This window comes from Trichoderma gamsii (genome assembly GCF_001481775.2).
Source record: "Trichoderma gamsii strain T6085 chromosome Unknown Scaffold_16.2, whole genome shotgun sequence".
NCBI classification, from domain to species: domain Eukaryota; kingdom Fungi; phylum Ascomycota; class Sordariomycetes; order Hypocreales; family Hypocreaceae; genus Trichoderma; species Trichoderma gamsii.
The window spans coordinates 150,711-170,607 of NW_020171353.1; the positions used below are offsets into that span (position 1 = coordinate 150,711).

The 19,897-nt window shown below is 50.9% G+C and overlaps 6 protein-coding genes across 6 annotated transcripts; 4 read left to right on the top strand and 2 right to left on the bottom strand.

Annotated features, from left to right (window-relative positions):
• Positions 1-859: 859 nt before the first annotated feature.
• Positions 860-1,654, bottom strand: TGAM01_v205209 (hypothetical protein; the record flags this gene model as incomplete). Its single annotated transcript, XM_018803401.2, has 2 exons — positions 860-906; positions 964-1,654. 2 exons carry the CDS (start codon positions 1,652-1,654, stop codon positions 860-862), a joined length of 738 nt encoding a protein of 245 aa, XP_018663439.2.
• A 1,914-nt stretch (positions 1,655-3,568) lies between these two features.
• On the top strand, positions 3,569-4,710 carry TGAM01_v205210 (hypothetical protein; the record flags this gene model as incomplete). Its single annotated transcript, XM_018803400.1, has 3 exons — positions 3,569-4,121; positions 4,180-4,314; positions 4,415-4,710. The coding sequence occupies 3 exons, from the start codon at positions 3,569-3,571 to the stop codon at positions 4,708-4,710; spliced, it is 984 nt and encodes a 327-aa protein (XP_018663438.1).
• A 2,278-nt stretch (positions 4,711-6,988) lies between these two features.
• On the top strand, positions 6,989-8,369 carry TGAM01_v205211 (2-oxoglutarate-dependent ethylene/succinate-forming enzyme; the record flags this gene model as incomplete). The annotated part of the gene is made up of 4 exons (XM_018803399.1): positions 6,989-7,647; positions 7,713-7,819; positions 7,882-8,013; positions 8,065-8,369. The coding sequence occupies 4 exons, from the start codon at positions 6,989-6,991 to the stop codon at positions 8,367-8,369; spliced, it is 1,203 nt and encodes a 400-aa protein (XP_018663437.1).
• A 2,252-nt stretch (positions 8,370-10,621) lies between these two features.
• TGAM01_v205212 (3-hydroxy-3-methylglutaryl-coenzyme A reductase) lies at positions 10,622-14,138 on the top strand (the record flags this gene model as incomplete). The annotated part of the gene is made up of 2 exons (XM_018803398.1): positions 10,622-13,716; positions 13,775-14,138. The coding sequence occupies 2 exons, from the start codon at positions 10,622-10,624 to the stop codon at positions 14,136-14,138; spliced, it is 3,459 nt and encodes a 1,152-aa protein (XP_018663436.1).
• An 817-nt stretch (positions 14,139-14,955) lies between these two features.
• Positions 14,956-15,801, top strand: TGAM01_v205213 (hypothetical protein; the record flags this gene model as incomplete). Its single annotated transcript, XM_018803397.1, has 2 exons — positions 14,956-15,024; positions 15,181-15,801. 2 exons carry the CDS (start codon positions 14,956-14,958, stop codon positions 15,799-15,801), a joined length of 690 nt encoding a protein of 229 aa, XP_018663435.1.
• Positions 15,802-16,117: 316 nt separating this feature from the next.
• On the bottom strand, positions 16,118-17,122 carry TGAM01_v205214 (hypothetical protein; the record flags this gene model as incomplete). Its single annotated transcript, XM_024549596.1, has 3 exons — positions 16,118-16,259; positions 16,317-16,973; positions 17,040-17,122. 3 exons carry the CDS (start codon positions 17,120-17,122, stop codon positions 16,118-16,120), a joined length of 882 nt encoding a protein of 293 aa, XP_024405629.1.
• Between the last annotated feature and the right edge of the window lie 2,775 nt (positions 17,123-19,897).

Consider the following 19,897-nt stretch of genomic DNA (forward strand, 5'->3'; position numbering starts at 1 on the left):
AGATTTATATCCTGATAATGGCCCCTGTTTATCTAATTCATGTTGCTGCCAGGGGTTGCCGGGCAACATTAAGCGCGGCCGCGCGGTAGAGGCGCGGCAAAAGGAGGGCCGGTGGAGCGGCATGGAAAAAGATAAACCCCGCCATGCACACGCTTTAACAGTTCGCTTCGGACAAAACTTAGTCCTGAAGCTCCCGCTCTTAATTTCAGCCTGAGGCAACAGCTTAGTCCTGCACTCGGTCCCCGAAGCGGCGTCGCAGCCTAGCTCCCGTCTCCACCCCCTCATTATCGCAATCTAGGACTTTCATCACTCATTCATTCACTCAACTGCCCCAATCACCGTGCATCCTCCGTGTTCCAACTACTGCACAACGACCATTGGAGTCTTCTCATCAACGACGACACTGAATGCTCGGGCATCTTCTATTCTCTTCTCTCGCAATCCGTTTCACCTGCATCTCTTGACACACGGGCTGCCAAAGGGCGTGAGCACGGCTGGGCGGCCTGCTCAATGCTTGTCGCTAGGCAGACTCAGCAGCCTCTGGTTGGATAATGACGCCTAGCGCTCCAGGAACCATGTTTTGCTACGACAGCTGACCCTTTGCGTTGGCGAGCCGGACTTCGCTTTACGTCCTTCCATTTTCTTCGCCACTCTTCTAATCACGGCGGCACTTGACAGTGAGCTGCGTTTGTTCATTACTATTACTGAAAGTGGTTACAGCACGCTGATTGCAAAATGCAAAAACCCTTGCAAATGATCCCAATTCAATCACATCATTCAACAGAAAACGCCATGCCCCCATTGCATTCTTGTCACAGAGGGCCTTTGCCCACAGTTTTTCGCTCAATTGCTAACATGTTTACTTGTGAAATTTCATCTGCTCAATGTATGCCATTGCATTCTCCACTAGCGATGGTTAGCATTGACGACTCAAGTGGTTGGGCTCGTGCTTGGGAGGCTTACTTTGAATATGCATCTTCTCTTTACCGGCCATATGCCATGTGTCGTTAATACGACAATCCTCATCCTCGCAGCACGGACAAAACGTGTAGTGCGTGGGCATGGGAGAGAGTTCAGGAGTCGGCAGCAGCCAGTCCCGTGGTGTATCGGGTATACTGGATCTGCTCAATCTCCTGCTCTGAAAAATGTCTTCGTCGTTGTAAGCACTCTCAGTGAGGAGTTGCTGCTGCTGAGGCAATGCAACGTGATCGCTCCAAGCGCCGAAGCCTTGGAGGTCACGACTTCTTCGTGCTCTCGTAGCACTTGGGAAGACCTCAACGTGACCACGACGATAATGTCGAGGTTCATCTGGAGGAGGGGATGGGAGATGATGTCTCCGAGGTTCTCTGATGGATTCATGACTCCGTGCTCCTCTTGATGATACTGATGCTTCAATAAGAAGGGAGTCGAGCTCACGTGACGAGCGATGCGACGAAGGCTGGTCTACAGCTTCATCCGCTCCTGAATAGCGAAGACGTTTTACCGATGAGCCCGAGTAAGAGTCTCTGTGCTGTCTATATGATCTTGTTTCATCAATGGCTGCACTTTGAACCCGATACCTCGACTGGCTCTCAAGGACGACTCTTCTCCTACTATCCTTGTCAGAGACAAAGGTTGTGAGGAATTCAGGCGAGCGAGGCGACATCCTCTCCATGTTGATGGAACTCATTGTTCAATCAACAGAATGAGATGGTATGTTGAAGTTTGATTGTTTGGAACCTATCCTTGGTTGCATAGGTTGATAGTGGTAGGTAGGGGGAGGCGACGGCAGGTATAAAGCAAGTTGCTAACTGTACAGAGGTATCAAGGAAGCTCAGCGGCAAGACGCTATCAAAGCAAACCCTTTGAGACTCTTTGGGGTGACTTGCGGTTGGTTTTTGATAAGAGTTGAGTGGTTGGGTTTATAGAGGAGAGAGTGGTGAGGAGGAGGGTAGCTGGGGGAGAAGTGCCTTTTATACCCGGGGGAGGGAGCCCCTCGCTCTCAGCCAATGAGAGCCCCCTACCTGACACTACCTCCCCAACCTACCTCATCCTCCTGACATCTCTGCACATGCTACCCTCCGTCCTCACCATCACCGGCTTGCATCAACTCTTTATCTATGCAGCATTTCTTTTGCCCGAGTCCCCCGCATTGCCGACCCTCATCTTTTCATTGAGTGCACCCACATTGAACACACATTGAACATACAACTGGGCACACAAGCACTCAGCACTCATTGAGCACGAATGTGCTGAATAAAGATTCATCTCATAGTAAACTTGAATTTCTTTGCCTCTGTGACTTATGCAAGTGCATATCACTCTATTTAGAGGTTTTTTTCGGAGTCGGTTGTCGTTGCCCTGGTGTTTTGCCAGTGCCATGAGCTGCCGCTTTCCCTACCAAAAGTCCTACGCACTCTCCGTGCTACATCACGATCATTGCAGCACTGCCTTGTAATTTCCCTTGCTCGCTGGCCAATTGATGCTGACTGACTCGATCTTAAAAATGGACGTCGCTGCTCTCATTGAACATCTGAGTGTTTTTTTCACCCCAGAGGACTGCGATCTGAAGCGCTGGCCGATCATGATGCATATGCGGCTTTTTCGTCCTGCTGCGCTTCTCCGCAGCGTGCTTCCTGTTTGCCTACGCCGCATCTGCCATCGATATGAGCTGCCAATACAGGCTCATATCTCGTCGCTACCGTCATATAGCACGACTTATATACCACGACGGCAGCCCGTAACCCTCATACACCCGCGCCATCAACAGGCCCTTGTAGACTCGTAGCATTCATCAATTCTGACAATATGTATCTTGATTGGTATTATCACGAAGAATAGAAACTCAATCCATCAAAATCCATCCAAAGCCATTCCAGCATGTCGTCGAGAACATGAGATGTCGTCGCCAACGTCGTCCCAACTGAAGTCCCCGCTGGCTGACTCATCCTCTTGATGACTCATCAATCAGACCTTCCTTATCTGATCTGCAACTTAGTCAGCAGGCCAAGAGTCCAGGCCGCCAGTTACGACGCTTCCACGCAATCGCAGTCTATTTTAATCCAACTGCAGCCACTAAATCAAAAGACAAGGATTTTCCCACCCTCTTGCAGAGAACGAAAATTTTTCTTTTCCCAAGACTGAGGCCATCGTGCGGTCGATAAAATGAAACCAAGGCGCTTAGAAACCTCCCACTTGAGGCTCTGATTTCCTGTTTCGTCTTACATAGCGGAGGGAGGCCGCTTTTAGAGCTGAAAATAAACCGGAGCGGACTTGGTGCTCCGCAGAAAATCAAACATGACGGCAGCGCCCGCGGCTAATTTTCTCTGAGAGGGAGCCCCGTGCTAAGCTAAAAGCAAGGAAAAGGGAAAAAATTGGGGGCGCCACACTGCGGCTATGCAGGAATTAATTAGGCCCGAGGACTGAGCGCGTGGCTGACGCGCCGGAGTTACATACAGTTTACAGCAGTTATAGCAGTTTTGCAACAAACCCTGAACCTTTGAGGCTGAGAATATTGGAAGACAAGAGAAATCCTTCATTTTTTTCATTTAACTTGGGGTTTTTAGTTCTTACTGTAAGGCAGACAGACATGCCTCCCCGGAAGCGAACTACAGATGAGGGCGATGAACCGGTTGCCAAACGGCGATCTTCACGTCAAGCAGCGGCAGCGGCTTCAATAAAGAAGATTGATGAGGACCAGGGATCAGTAGACAAGGCTAGGAAAGCGGCGCCCTCTAGGACTAAGGAGAAAATTGCCACTAGTGGAAAGGATGAGAGCAAGGGGGATGGCGTGAAGAAGACGAAGGCTACGGCTAAGGCTACTACGGATACTAAAGATGAGAAGAAGACACATGCCAAGAAGGGCAAGCAGGCCAAAGCTAAGAAAGAAGACGAAGACGATAAACCCAAGGGAAAAGCAAAGCCATCAAAAAGCGAGAAAGACGACACCAAAAGCCCGCGAGCCGTCTCTGAAGATCCCGACATCGACTCCATCCCCACAACCAACCCGGATGCACCGCGCCACGACGGCGAATGGTACTGGCTGATGAAGGCAGAGCCAGAGTCGCGCTTTGAGAATGGCATTGATGTCAGGTTCTCCATTGACGATTTGCGGGCGAGGGAGAAGCCCGAGGGGTGGGATGGTGAGTTTGTCTGATATCTGTTCATGGGTTGACCTGTTACTGAGATTTCTTCTGTTAGGAATAAGAGCGTATGCGGCGCGTAATCACATGAGGAATATGAATGCCGGTGACAAAGCTTTCTTCTACCACTCTAATTGCAAAGAGCCTGGCATTGCGGGTGTCATGGAGATTGTAAAGGAGTTTTCCGAAGACAGTAGGTCTCCCCCTTCACCTCTATATACTCTCCTCTTTATGATAAATAAAGAGAGAGTGTGTGCATTTGCTTATCAATGACTGACAACGTAAATTATTAGAATCCGCCCGCCGCCCAGGAACTCCCTACTACGACCCGCAGTCCTCAAAGGACAACATCCGCTGGAGCCTGGTCCACGTCGAGTTCAGAAAAAAGTTCGCCGTGCCCATTGGCCTCAAGGAGCTGCGCGAGCTGGGCAAGCCGGGGGGGCCGCTGGAGAATATGATGATGCTGAAGCAGGGGCGGTTGAGTGTGAGTAGGGTCAGTGCGGAGGAGTGGAAGGCGCTTAATGAGATTGCGGATGAGAAGGCTGAGGAGGCTGGGTTGAAGCATGAGACGACGAAGCTTGTGAAATGAGTTTATTGGGGGGAATGGGAGTGTTGTTCGAGAGAGCGTTGTTTGTGTTTCTCAATGTGTCCAAGGGCACTGTGGTGGAGTTGAGTGTCTTTTGCTTTGGCCGTCTTTTCAGGTTGTTTTTCATGGGGGTCGGTTTTATCCCTTTGACCTTCAGACTGCTTTGTAATGAAAGGCTTTCGCCCCTATCTTTTGACCGCCCCGGTGATCATGGCCGTTAAACAAAACTAGTATGCCGGTGACGCCTTGGTCAGCTGCATCGTATACTTGATCCAATTTCATCATGGAATCCTTTTTGGGGCATCTGCTTGCTGCTGTTTGTTACACCTAGACCATGGAGACCTCCATCGAACCGGATATGCAGCTAACTACGACTCACTTCCGGCGAGCTAAGAGAACAACCATTATTCTCTGAGGTTGCCAACGTCATATGCAAAGCTAATTGTTTGTAGAAGCTTTCAAACTATCAATCTCTCGCTGTTTACCTGCTTGTAAAGGATACCAGTTACGTCTTACAGCTGCCTTTCTCCAGCCAGCTGACACGAAAAACCAACGTGGGCGGGCCAGTAGCCTCAAGCGACACGGCATACGATTATGCAGTCAAGCGAATGCCGAGCATAAAAGGCAACGGAGAACGCAAATGTGGTGAGCTCCTACTGGCAGCTCGGAACCGAAAAGCATGGCATCCACATCGTCCCAAACCTACTCACCTCTGATTCGAGATAAAAGGGAGGACAACCTAAACCAACTAAACTGGGCGCGTGTGACCCCGGACCAAGGTGGAACAGAACTGGAGCAGCCATCTAGGAATATGAGGCCACTTTCCTGAAACGAGATTTCCCAGACGCCGATCCCCGCCTTAACTCTCGATGCTGAGGGAAATCTCTCCCCGACAAGACGATATATATATATTGATAAACTCTTGGGTCCCTGTTCGATTTTCATCGAGATGCTGAAACAAGCGCGAGCCAAGTCCACAGAAGGCGTCTAGAAGTTCCCTTCGTCTCCAAATTTCGCCTTTTAGACCTGGAGATGACGTCCTGCCAGAGCTAGTGACGAACACACCAAGCACGCAACAGTAAACGACGAACCGACTCAGGAGCATGGGCTCCGGGGCTCATCGCACAACTGATCGCTTCCAATCCCCAACCTGACGACATCTCTTTTCCCTTCTCATGTTGAAGATGCCTACACAACAACGCACAGGAGGAGTCCAGCTTAGACGATGAGATACTGTGACTCAATCTCATACGTAAGCGTTTTCTGCCATTTGCAGTCCCCCTTTTTCCTTTCTGACTCTCGGTACGTGCGTGCGGCCCATCAACTGTCCTTTCAATCAAACACGCGTCGGCATCAGAACGTCTGGGTTTCACGGCTAGGAAAAGAGACAGATGAAGCTATTCACAACAACGAGCCAAGACTCTCACTCTCACCTCTCCTTTTCACTGCCACTCTCTGCAGCGGAGAAGCCGATCATGTGCTACCAAGAGCGAGTTGACTGACTCCTTTAGTGCAAAGCAGTCCAACATGGGAAATGCATGATGATGAAACGTCTAATCGAATCAGTAAGACTGTGCAACTGGGGAGTTGAAAAGAAGAGGACTGTGCTCAGCGAGAGAGCGCGCGGGCATCATTGACAGCACACGCCATAATGCTGATCATGCCTCTGATACGGCCTGAATAGTTTAAGCTTCGCTTTCGAGTGATTTGCTTGGCGCGTGTGCGTAGCGCAGCTCTGTCTCTCTTTAGTCTCTTTTGATAGCTTTCATTTTATTTTTTTGTTAGTCTTTAATCATTCTTCTTTTCTACACCTCTCTTTCAGGGTTAGCACCTCAGACCGCCTCTTTGCAGCTGTCAAACGGAAGTGATACAAGTTCTACCCATGAAAGCCCTCACCATCCAAAGACACGACCAATGTCGCACAGACTTTTGGGCGAGCGTGCAAGATTGAGAATTTCATCCTTAGGCAGAATTGTAGCCACGATGAAAATAGCTGTGTCGAGGATAGAGATGGTCCGCAATGTGCCACTCTGAGTAACATGCCGTTGAGAAAGCGGATGGCGGTCAAGTTAAAGGTTCTTAAACCTCTGCCATTATAGCTTCTATTATATATTGCGCTTTCGCTCGCTCGTTCTCATGCCCCTTTTTCTCCCAAACTCCAATGGCCAAGACAGAGCAAGGTTGAAACAGCTCAGAATCTCATATTCTTTGTATCCACTTTGAACAAGAAAGCCCAAAGAGAATTCATCCATTATAACCCCCAAAACCCTCTCCAGTGAAGATGGCCAGTGTCAAGGTCGCCAACAAGGGTGTTGGCGTAGCCAGGCATCTCATCACCAAGACGCGTGCTGCCTCGACATCAGCAGTGACTGCGCACGCGGCTGCCACACATAGCTTGCCACCTGGGTTCACAGCCAAGATTGGACAACTAGAGACCTTTACCCTGCCTGAAAAGGTTTCGGGCTCTGTGTCCGACAAGGCCATAGCAGATGCCATGATCGGTGCCTGGCGCCGGGATGGCATTTTACAGATTGGCATGTCAAAGGCACAGCAACGTCTTTACCAAGCCGCCAATGCAGCAAGCAGGCGCTTCTTCTCTCGACCACGCCCACAAAAGCAGGCCTGCGTAGACGACATGAGCTACTCGGGCTACATCGCGTCCGGTGAGGAAATTACTGATGGTGTGGCTGACTACTCAGAGATCTTCACCGTGACCAAAGATCTCCCCCACACCGATCAGCGAGTTGCCCAAGGCTGGCCGTGTCATGGGCCGTGCCCGTGGGCTGACCAGAGTATGAAGAATGCCATGAACAGCTACATGGTTGACTTGGCTATATCGGGAGAGAAGTTGTTGCAGTTGATCGAAATGGGACTGGATGTTCCCACGGGATCTCTCACGAGATACACGGACGATGGGTGGCATCACATGCGTGTCTTGAGGTGTGTTGTCAGCATACAATCGCTTTCATCAAGTGGTATAGTCACTAATGAATCTATTCGCACAGATTTCCACACAAAGACAGGACCAACGGAAAGGGGAAAAAAGGTCGAGGTATTGGCTCTCATACAGACTATGGTCTGCTTGTCATTGCCGCTCAAGACGAAGTTGGAGGTACGCAACTCTTGTCATGAACCTTTTCTCAGCCTTGACTCTAACGAGACGATGCCTTCTAGGACTCTTTGTCCGACCCCCGCATCAAGATGAACAGTTTGCCAACTGGGAAAAGACCTCGGCTGGACTAAGAGAAAATGACGCTGGGTGGATGTATGTCCCTCCTGCCGCTGGGACATTTACAGTGTTTCCAGGTAAGCAACTAAAGGCTTCTTATCGAAAGACACTGGCTCACGCATTTATAGGCGACATGATGCAGTATATGACCAACAACTTCCTCAAGTCAACGCCGCATAAAGTCGGGTTGAATGTTCGTGAACGATTTGCCTTTGCATACTTTCACGAGCCCAACTTTCGGTCTGTAATCAAGCCGTTGCCTGGTTACAATGCCGGACAGTCGCCGATTGGCGGGATACATTACGGAACTCATTTCACAAACATGTTTCTAAGGAACTATCCCGACAGAGTTACCACCGCTCGGCTCCGAGAGGAGGGCCGATACCATTTGCTCGCATCGGAGCAGCTTCGGGATGAGGACGATGTGCTGTAGAATAGTGTTTTTATGCCTTGTCGAGATGGTTGGCGCGTGTCTTTATGCGGTTTCTCTTGTTGTCTCAATTTTTCTTTGTCGTTAGATATTGTTGAGATATGATACCTCTGTATTCTTTCCCTTTGAGCTTATAAATCCACTAGTTCTTCGCTTGCATACTTGTATCTCGCCTCGTGATGCAGTTGCACTAAATGAACGGGCGCCAGGCTTGCGTGTGCCCTCAAGCCATTGAGCCTTGTGAGGCAGCGCAACTTCTTTATACCTTGTACAATATTCCTTCCGAGTGCTTACCGAGGATTCCTTAGCATTGCTCTTAGCATCATTGCCCGACTATTCCGGGGTGTGTGCCCGGCAAACAAAATATACCTAGTCTCATCACCACACTAGCGGTTTGCATATGTGATGAAAGCCATGGTAGTAGGTATTGTGTTAGGAAAACGGCTAGCCGTTCAAGAGACCCCAGCATTGTCGCAACCAACAAGCCTTGTGTCACACTTGAACTTTGTTCTCTCTTGAAGATGCCAAAGACAACCGCTCACCGCATATTGACTTGAGTGCATCACGGCAAGTAGATCGATACTGCAACTGGCACTACCGCCATCAACACATACGCTTGATAATATTTAGCCGGCCATACTTTTTTGCAAGGTGGCAAATGCGGCGTAGGAGTTGGGATAACATGCAATTGTCGTACCAGGCCCGCTCCAGAAGACAGTAGAAGTGCTTGGACCTTCATGCATGCAAGACACTTCATCAAAGCACCACAGCATCCACATCTGAAGCAAAGCGGGAGTGGAGAGGAATGGCCAGGATTGTAAGCGGCAGTGCTGTTGAGAAGTTAAACAGATTCGAATACGCCCCGAGTTGATAGAGCATAACCTAGCCAGGATCCCGCAGGCTTGGCTGTATGAGGAATAGGAACTGCTGCAGTAGTATTCGTAGTCTGACAGGAATCAAGAGTGTCATCCGTTGTCCATGCTTTGCAGTTCCGTCGTAGCACTGCTCCTACTGGAGTAGCAGCAGCATCATTATCTGATCCCAGTGGAATCTGCAGCACGCACGGAGCAATGCTGCCACATTGGCACTGCGGGTCTGGGGTCCGCTTAGGCCTGAACGGAGGGCTAGCAGGACCAAGTCTACTCTGTCGATATAAACCCAAAGCTCTAGATCGAGGGCAACGGTGCTGCTCTTCAATTCCTCTCCTGTCTTTTTCCGCTGGGCTGGTGTAGATGCAGAGCGTGTCTTGATAGGTGAATTCACTGACTGTCACCACGAGTTCCTGCTTGGACGATCAGCAAAGCAGGTCCAAAAACGCCACGTGCCACTGAAAGATTGTGTGTCTCGCCTTATCGGATTCGTACTCGTACCTCGCGAAAAAAAGAAAAAGAGGGACCACTCCTCTTATCTTGATTGGCGTTGGTTTTGCAAGCCAAAAAAAAAAATCCGAAAAAGAGCAGCGGCACTACTAAGAATTAATTTCATTTCATCATCCACCGCCAATTCAAGCCAACCGCAAATAGGACCGTCGAGCGAATCAGACCGTCGACTGAGCGGCCGCCCTGCTCTAATTCGACCACGGCAATCTCTAGAGACCCACGATCAACCAGCTACGCGTGTTTTGGGCCAAGCGCCTCGCTGCTGTGACCCCAAATTTATTACTCGATTGGGCGCTGCAGCAGTTGCACCAGCGTCAGTGTCTTTTTTGCTCCATCCAGGGGAGCTTCAGTGGCCGCCGATATTTTCCCTACGCCGCTACTTTTTCCTCTGGACGTTGAGAAAGGGGGGACGCTTCGTCTTCTTCATCTTCCCATCTTCTGCTTGCCAGAGCACACTAGGAGTCGTGGCTGAGCTGTTCTGACGTATTCGCGGTTGTTCGCCGAGCCTTGTTCGCCCTCAATTGCATCAGCAGCCTATTGTTCTCCGACGGCTGGGCGCCACCATTGGTGTGATTCTCGCCGCCACCACCCCGGAGACTGACAAGTCAATCGCTTCAGGCTGGCGCTGAGCCAACGTCCATCACGAGGTGAGCTGAACCCCGGGCTTTGCTCCAGCCCTTGTTCCCCAAGGATCGTAGTTTATATCGACCCGTTTCCCCCTCCCCCGCGGCCAGATCATGAAGCCGGTTTTGCTGCGAGATTCTTACAAGATTCTGTGGGCCCTAGACAACGTTAGGAGAGCCGACATCGTACGACGACACTTGCCAATGGAATAAGTGCAAGCCGACAACGAAATTCCTCTTTATATTCTTCAACATGAATCCTTCGACGCTGCTCCCCCGCCGCTTTCGCGGGGAGCCTGCTCCTAGCCAGGCTCCGGCTCCTTCGCGCCTCAACAAGAAGCTCACGCCGCTGCTGCAGTTCCTGGCCAAGCGGGCCTGTTCCCATCCTATACATACAATTGTCGTTGTTGCTCTCTTGGCCAGCACGTCTTACATTGGCCTGCTCCAAGAGACTCTCTTTGGAGGAAACAGCGTGGGCAAGGCGGAGTGGTCATCGCTGGCTGATGGCAGCAGAGACTTGATTGCTGGTCCCGAGACTGGCTGGAAATGGCAAAACGTAGAGCACGGCCTCGAAACCTCTGCCGAGGCCGATCACCTTGCCCTTTTGACGCTCGTTTTCCCTGAGATTGTCTCCGAAGGTGCTTCTACTTCTGCTCCGGGCTCTCATGCGGTGCCCTCTCCCCAGAACCTCTCCGTCACCCCTCTGCCAGCCACCATCAACTCATTTGCTGCTTATGCTGGCGACAGCGTCTTGGCTTACTCTGTGCCTTATGAACAGGCGCCAGAGTTCATTGCTGCTGCGCAAGAGATTCCTCTTGAAAACGCCCAGGAGGCAGAGACTCAGCATGGTCGCGAGAAGAAGATGTGGATCATGAAGGCTGCCAAGGTTGACGCCGGCCCCAACTTGGTCTTGTGGATTCGCAACGCCTGGTCGACATTCATTGATCTGTTGAAGAATGCCGAGACACTCGATGTCACCATCATGTTCCTTGGTTATTTGGCCATGCACATCACGTTTGTGTCTCTCTTCTTGTCCATGCGCCGCCTGGGATCCAACTTTTGGCTGGCTACCACCACTCTCTTCTCGTCTACGTTTGCTTTCCTCTTTGGTTTGGCCGTCACTACTTGGCTTGGTATTCACATTAGTGTTCTGCTCCTTTCTGAAGGTCTTCCTTTCTTGGTTGTCACCATTGGTTTTGAGAAGAACATTGCCCTCACCAAGGCTGTGCTGAGCCACGCCATTGAGCATCGTGCACAGCAGACGAAGAAGGGAAAGAATGAGCCCAAACAAGAAAGCGCCATCTCCTATGCTCTTCAAGCTGCCATTAAGGAGAAGGGTTACGAAATCATTCGCGACTACGCCATTGAGATTGTGATTCTCAGTCTCGGAGCTGCTTCCGGCGTTCAGGGCGGCCTTCAGCAGTTCTGTTTCTTGGCTGCCTGGATTCTCTTCTTCGACTGCATCCTGCTCTTCACCTTTTATACCGCCATTCTGAGCATCAAGCTCGAAATCAACCGCATCAAGCGACACGTTAATATGCGCAGGGTTTTGGAAGCCGACGGCGTCAACCGCCGTGCTGCAGAGAGTGCCGCCAGAAGCGCCGACAATGATGAGGCTTCGGTATTTGGAAAAAAGGTCAAGAGCAGCAGCGTTCCCAAGTTCAAGGGCCTAATGGTTTCCGGCTTCATTTTGGTTAATCTCATCAACATCATCACCATTCAGTTCCGCAACGGCGCTTTCTTCCCAAGCCTTCGTTCGCTGGTTGGTGGACTTAGCGGAGTTGTCTCTACCCCTCCTGTTGATCCGTTCAAGGTCGCATCCAACGGTCTTGATGCCATCTTGGAGGCTGCCAGGGCAAAGGGCGTCGCCGTTCTCGTGAGCATCCTCACGCCCATCAAATATGAGCTCGAGTTCCCTTCTATTCACTATGCGCTGCCTTCGGCCACTGCACCCCCTGTGGACGACCAGCTCTTTGGAGTCGGCGGCCGTGTTGTCGGCGGCCTCCTTAGCAGCTTGGAGGACCCTGTGCTCTCCAAGTGGATTGTCGCTGCTCTCGCCCTCAGTGTCGGTCTCAACGGCTACCTCTTCAACGTCGCCCGATGGAGTATCAAGGATCCCAATGCACCGGACCACCAAATCGACCGCAACGAGCTTGCTCGTGCCCAACGCTTCAACGACACTGGTTCCGCCACCTTGCCCCTCGGAGAATACGTCCCACCAACCCCTCAGCAGACCCAACCAGCTACTCCTGTCATTACGGATGATGAGAGTGATGCTGAGTCCAAGGTTAAGCCCCAAGAGGTTGAAAACCGTAGCTTCGCGGTGCTGGAAAAGATGCTTGCCGAGAAGCGTATTACTGAGATGACTGATGAAGAAGTCGTTGAGCTGTCGATGCGTGGCAAGATTCCTGGCTATGCTCTCGAAAAGACGCTTAAGAACTTTACCCGCGCCGTCAAGGTTCGCAGAACCATCATTTCTCGCACCCGGGCCACCTCTGAAATCACTAGCGTATTGGAGAACTCTAAGCTACCATTCAGGCATTACGACTGGGAGCGTGTGTTTGGAGCCTGCTGTGAAAACGTCATTGGTTATATGCCCATCCCCGTCGGAGTTGCTGGTCCTCTTGTCATTGACGGACAGAGCTTCTTCATCCCCATGGCCACTACTGAGGGTGTCCTTGTCGCCAGTACTAGCAGAGGCTGCAAGGCCATCAACTCCGGAGGCGGTGCCATTACCGTGTTGACTGCCGATGGTATGACCCGTGGACCTGTTGTTACTTTCGATACCCTGGAACGCGCCGGTGCTGCTAAGCTGTGGCTTGACTCCGAAGAAGGCCAGACTACAATGAAGAACGCATTCAACTCTACCAGCCGATTTGCCCGACTCCAATCCATGAAGACAGCCATCGCCGGCACCAACCTGTACATCCGCTTCAAGACGACTACCGGTGACGCAATGGGCATGAACATGATTTCCAAGGGCTGCGAGCACGCTCTGAATGTGATGCAGAACGAGGCTGGCTTTGAAGACATGATCATCATCTCCCTCTCTGGTAACTACTGCATGGATAAGAAGCCGGCCGCGATCAACTGGATCGAGGGTCGTGGTAAGAGCGTTGTTGCCGAGGCCATTATCCCTGGCGATGTCGTTAAGAGCGTTCTAAAGACGGATGTCGATTCTCTGGTCGAGCTGAACAACGCCAAGAACATGATTGGATCTGCCATGGCTGGCTCAATGGGTGGTTTCAACGCCCATGCCGCCAACATTGTCGCCGCCATGTTCCTCGCCACTGGCCAGGATCCCGCCCAGGTTGTGGAGAGCGCCAACTGTATCACCATTATGAAGAAGTAAGTGTCTATATATGATGTTTCCTCTCTTTGAACTAGCATGCTAACCATTTGCCAGTCTTCGTGGCTCTCTCCAAATCTCCGTCTCCATGCCTTCTCTCGAAGTCGGTACTCTCGGCGGCGGCACCATCCTGGATCCTCAGGGCTCTATGCTGGAACTTCTCGGCGTCAGGGGCTCTCATCCCACCAACCCTGGTGACAATGCCCGACGACTTGCCCGAATCATCGCCGCGGCTGTCTTGGCCGGTGAACTGTCTCTCTGCAGTGCCCTCGCTGCCGGTCACCTGGTCAGGGCTCACATGGCGCACAACCGAAGCACCGTGCCCTCAGCGGCTCCCTCAGCGGCTCCCTCACGAGCCATGACTCCGGCTCCTTCGTCGGCCTCGTTGACTATCACCAACGGATCCGCGGTCCGAAGGTAACACAATTAATGATGATTGGTTTAATGTTGGTAATGTCAAAGAAAGAAGAAGGAAAAAAACACTCAAAGCGCAGTAGCGGAAAAACGATTTGCGCAAGCGAGGGGTGATTGGTAACTAATGGAGTTTTTTTATTTGTTTTTTTGGATGTTATGAGATCAAGGGCAATGCAGAAGATGGCATATGCTCTATAGACGATATATACAAGTATATAGTTGCAAAAAGTGGCGAATAGCATAGCATTGCTTCGATATCCATGGGTAGCTGGCTGTTTTAATATCACTCTGTATTCTATCTTTTAGTCTATATATTTTAATTAATGAAATCAGTTGCCATGCAGCCCTTTTTGACCAGTCTGGTTACAGTTCACTGTTGGCTCGGGAAAGCATGCCCACACAAAGACTGCTGCTCTCTCAATGTTGTAAGCCAATGATAAAGTTCTATAGACTTTGACACTGCTCTTGCTAATCCCAAAGCATCTTCTACCAATTGGACTCTCACTTCTTAATAAACAGCAAGTATATATATATATCTGGGTAGTAATTGTATCGACTAATACTTTGTAAATGATACGAGCAAGCATCCTTCTCAAGTAACCATTTACTCCACATCCTCTACCCAGACAAAAACAGCCTTTATCGGGCCATTTAGCGCGATAAGCCACATCCGCTGCCGCAAAAGTGGGGGATTTGCATCAACCTCTAAAGCATCTCTTTAAACTTCCATTAGTGAACTTCACTTTGTTTCTCTCATTCACCCTTCTCGTCCTGTTTTCCACTGAATCCCTATTTTAATTCAGTCTAAAATTCATCTCGTCATCATGGGAGCTGAAGCAGAGTTTAGGCCTGCGATCATCGTGGTTGATTTCCAGGAGGATTTCTGTCCTCCCGTAAGCAACTTCTTCTCACACCTGATATACCCAGTTCCGCTTCATCTTCACTCTCCAATAACCACACAACTCATTGCATTATATCCACTCAATATAGCTTCATCACAATCTCAATCTCCTTAACTTTTCCAAGCCAAACACTAACATCAAACACAGAGCGGCTCCCTCGCCGTCCCCCAAGGCCGCTCCATCGCCCCAACCATAAACTCCCTCCTCAGCCTCCCCTTCACCATCAAAATCGCCACCCGCGACTACCACCCCCCAAACCACGTCTCTTTCGCCTCAAACCACCCAGGCGCCACAGCCTACCAATCCCATCACACAATCGTCCACCCAACAGACCCTTCCAAGAGCGACACCACGCTGCTATGGCCCACGCACTGCGTCCAGGGCACTCCCGGCGTCGAACTCGTGCCTGAGCTAGATGTTTCCAAGGTTGATGCCGTCGTGGACAAGGGCATGAATCCGGATGTGGAGATGTATTCTGCTTTTTGGGATCCGTTCCGCGTGAGCGTGAGTGAGCTGGGTGAGAAGCTGAAGGAGAAGAGGGTGACGGATGTTTTTGTTGTTGGGCTGGCGGCGGATTATTGCGTAAAGGCGACGGCGGAGTCGGCGGTGGAGGAGGGCTATAGGACGTATATTGTTGAAGAGGGCACGAGGGCTGTTAAGAAGGAGGATTGGGAGGTAGAGGGTAGAAAGGAGGTAGAGAAGAAGGGGATCAAGATTGTAAGTGCGGGCGGAGATGAGATTCAGAGGGTTAAAGATCTGGTGGCATAAGATAGCATGATATGGTATACAATGCACTGCTTGTTTGTTTTGGTGATGATCAGATTGGATACCAATAGCTTGAACAGCCGTTAAGTTTTGACAACTTGGAGACACAAAAAGCAATCGCAGGTGTATTGTTATATCTAATTGAAGCGGTTATTTATCATGTTATACAATCTAGTCCCAAGGAAATCCCGTCCCGTTTTCCGTCATGCTGCCTGTACAGCCTCTAATATATGATAACGCCCTACATGCCCATTTACTAATCCCGCTCAACCCAATAACTTGTTGAAAGAAATCTGCCATCCAGAGACCGGGCCCAAGATCATTTCTTCGTCTCTTTTTGCTGCTTCTCTGACCTCCTTACGAGGCGAGCAGTCTTTTTAACGCGTGCCTGTCTAACGCGTGTTTGGTTCTCGACTTGGTAACCTCCGCGTCGCCTGTGGCTGATTGTTTTATAAAAATTGCTGTTCCGAGTATGTTAGTCCAGTGACGGACTGTCATGTACCCTACTGTGTACGTACCTTGCAACATCTTCTAGCTCCAGGTCGCATTCAGCAGTGTCCTGGGCTACGAGATTTGATTCATTGCTAGCCAAGGCATGTTGCGACTGTATTGGAGCCACATATGGCTTGCCTAGTCTCGTTGGGCCCGGAGAACTGTGCTGGTCTGAAGAGGGCGTTGCGGGGAATGGTCCTGAGTTAGCTGCCTCGGCTATATAACCGTCATCGCTTTTGTTCTTGCATGCTGTAACGGGTCCCGAAGACCCGTCAGATGTCGTAGATGCCAATGTGGTGAACGATCCCCAGCATACTCCTTCCTCAGGCTCTACCTCAGGCTCCATCGTGCCAACAGTTGCCTCTGCTTGTGACACATTGTTATCCATACTCTGTATGATTTCGGGCAGATAGTGCTGGACAGTAGCCCTGTTTACTCCCAGAGGCTGCATCCCCAGAGCGATCCGTTCGCCCCTGCGTTCTTCGGACAGATATTGTTCCAAGCGGCGGGATGAGAGCAATGTTTCATCAACAGCATCTGAAGGCCCTACACCTGTCGGTATCTCGTCTGCGTTGTACGTTGCCGGAAAGTCTAGGGGAATCATAAACAGGGAGTATGGATTTGCGCGATAGTACGCATCTCTCTGTACTTGATGCGCGGTGTAAAGATCGGATCTGCTAAGCCTGGTTACGAAGTCCTAGTTAGAAGACCTGTGGTCAACAAAAGGGGGATCAGAGATCCGAACACACCTTGGAGCTGGTCCGTTATGGTCCTCCAAACTGATACTACTGTCACGGCTGAGCCGACCGTCTGGCGATATTTGATCATCCATGGTAAACAAGCCGTGGACAGAGCGTCAGAGACAAAATGAGCGGTGGGTTTGAGACGACACAACGAGGGGGGCCTCTGTAAAAGAGACCCCATAGAATTTCTAAGCCCCTTTCAAATCGCTGGGCCGGGCCGAGCAAGAGCGCGTGAGTGATCAAAAAGAGGTCTAGCATAATGAACACGCAGATCTAATGGCTGGTCCGCGAACCAGACCCAGGAACTTGGGACCCGACGCTTTCAACATGCTTCCTTGTCCGCCATGATCCCTGGCAGCTTGGATGGGTCGTAGGATTAAGGGCTAATAAGTATAAACATGGAGGTGCCGATACTACAGTTCATACCCCCTAGCTAACAGCTGCTCATCAGAGCGCCGCAAGGGGCGTCAGCGGGCGTGAGGAATGAACTGATGCCGCTGTGCTGTTGTCGTGATGCTATCCAGGACAGGAGCTAGGTCGTTTTCCCGCCGCATTCAACCCTTTTCTACTTCTGCCCAGGCTTTCTCGACGAGCGGCGTACACGTAGGTATAGACTAGGCTCACAGCAAGGTGGAACCCAGCCAGAAAGAGTATTGAGCATGGGACTCGGGGAAGCGGCAGGTGGATGCGACGCTACGGAAGCAGCTCCGCCATACGATCGAGAGAACAGGCGCAGCGGCGACCCGAAGACCAGGGGAAAGCCAGTACAGCGGATCGTGCATCTGATCTGGTCAGTACCCGATCTCTTTGCGGATTATACTCTTATACGATGCCAAAGAGAACACCCTAAACGCAAGACTTCTTCCTCCGGATCGACTCACCCGCTTCGATATTCTCTGCGCGATGAGTTCATAGGACGAGGCGAATAATCTCCTTCATAGGAGGGCTAGCTTGGTGAAAATCATAAGCCACATTGTGCGACCAAAGACCTTGTTTAGATTGAATGCATGGGCAAATTGCATGTACCCCCTCTGAGCTGCAGAATAAGCCGTCTCCATCATACCGCTGCAACACTGGCTGGCGTCCCATAGACCCATCCAAGGGCCACCTGACATGCGACAGCGAGAATTGGGACAAAAGCCGGGGTACTTCTGTGGCGGTCACAGATACCAGTAAGTGAATATGGTTGCCTTTTCTTCGCCTTCTTCACACCCCTAAAGATCGATCCGTGGCGCTAATTTAAAATTAGGTGAGAGATGCAGGAAGGTCCGGTAACCCGGTCAAATAGATGAAATCGATCCGATCATACCAAGGTCTTGGGTGGCTGTCTTCGTTTGAGTATACGCAAGATGCACCTGTAAGCTTCGACGCAGGATCTGATCGCGACGCTGACCAAGAGGACAGGATGAATGCCAGATAACGATTTCCGCGGATCTGGGTGACAGCTTGGTGCGATGATTAGGCCATGCCGCAAGCCGAGGAGTGCCTATCACCAAATAGTATTGCCCATTATTTGCAGCATGCATAGCAAGATCCATCTCCATGCAGCTAGGGACGCTACCTAGGGATCAACAAGCCAGTAGCCAGTCATTCGAGTTCGTCTTTTCGCCAAGCCTCTTTGCTTGCCCATTTTCCCGGTTTCCTTTCCGTCCCTGGGCGTGTTCTCTCAACTCCAAAAGCGACGAGAAACATAGCCGACGCTGAGAATGCTCCCTTGCGTAAAAACTACAGCGCTAGTAGCCAACAACAGGTTCTGGATCGCTGATTCGACGAACGATCCAAACCCCAAAAAAGGACTGCATGGGCTATGTCGGGGCTTCCAATACTGCCAGCCACCCACCCATGCCGCCAAACCCTTGTCCCCATCGGCTCCAAGCTGGCGGTACTGAGCTTTGGGCGCCGGCGAGGGTAGAGACAACTTCCCCTGGACGACCACCAGCTCTACCGGAAAGATACGCTGAATCAGACGAGCGATGCCGCACAATAGAAGATACAGTAGAGCCCGTCTCGAATCCTTGCTCCGAGCAGTCCCGAAGTGTCGGCTCGTATAAGGCCGATCCCAGGTTTCGTAATCTTAAAAAAAAGAGAAAAGAAAAGAAAAGGATGGGATGGCCTCTAAGACCGAATAGTCGTAAATTTACCTAACGACCTTTTCTTGTCTACGCGGCCAGGTTGTGACTTCGACAAGCTACAGCCAAGTCGCAAATCCGTCAAATTGCGACCATGTCGTAAATTTACCAAACTGCGACAGGCTGTAAATCCCGTGAATTGCGACCAAGTTTTGAAGCTGCAGCTCCGTGGATCGCTCTGGCGTTCTGATGAAACTGCATTTCCAGCTGCCAGCACACCTGTATTAGCCACAAGTCTCCAGCATCAGGCGATTGCAATCGCAGAACCCAATACCGCCATTCGGCTCGTGGGGGGACCACACCTACCAGTTTCAGGTGACCTCGTGTCTGCGGCCGCCTTTTGAGACCCAGTCAGTCATGTTGTAGATCAGTTTTCTCCCTACCTCAGGCGATGAAATCTGCCTTGGGTAGACGCAGTAACGGCGAGTCTATGGCGGCTGTGGCTCGGGAAGTACCACCGTGGCAGGGCTCACCTCAATTCGACACAGCCACGGGGCGCTCACGAAGTTGGGCACTTCTGATGAATAGGATATAGTTGAAAGAGCCCTTGAAGAAGGCGATATGCAACGGAGCTACGGCCCCAGCCGAAGATGGATGTGGAAACTTGGGGAATCTGTAGAGATCTCGCCCAAATTTCGGTGGCCCTGTTCACGGTCATTTGGCGCACGCGGCATCCTGCGGTGAGATACGTGTGTTAGTTCTACTGTAGTATACGCGCATAAGCTGCTAAGTGGT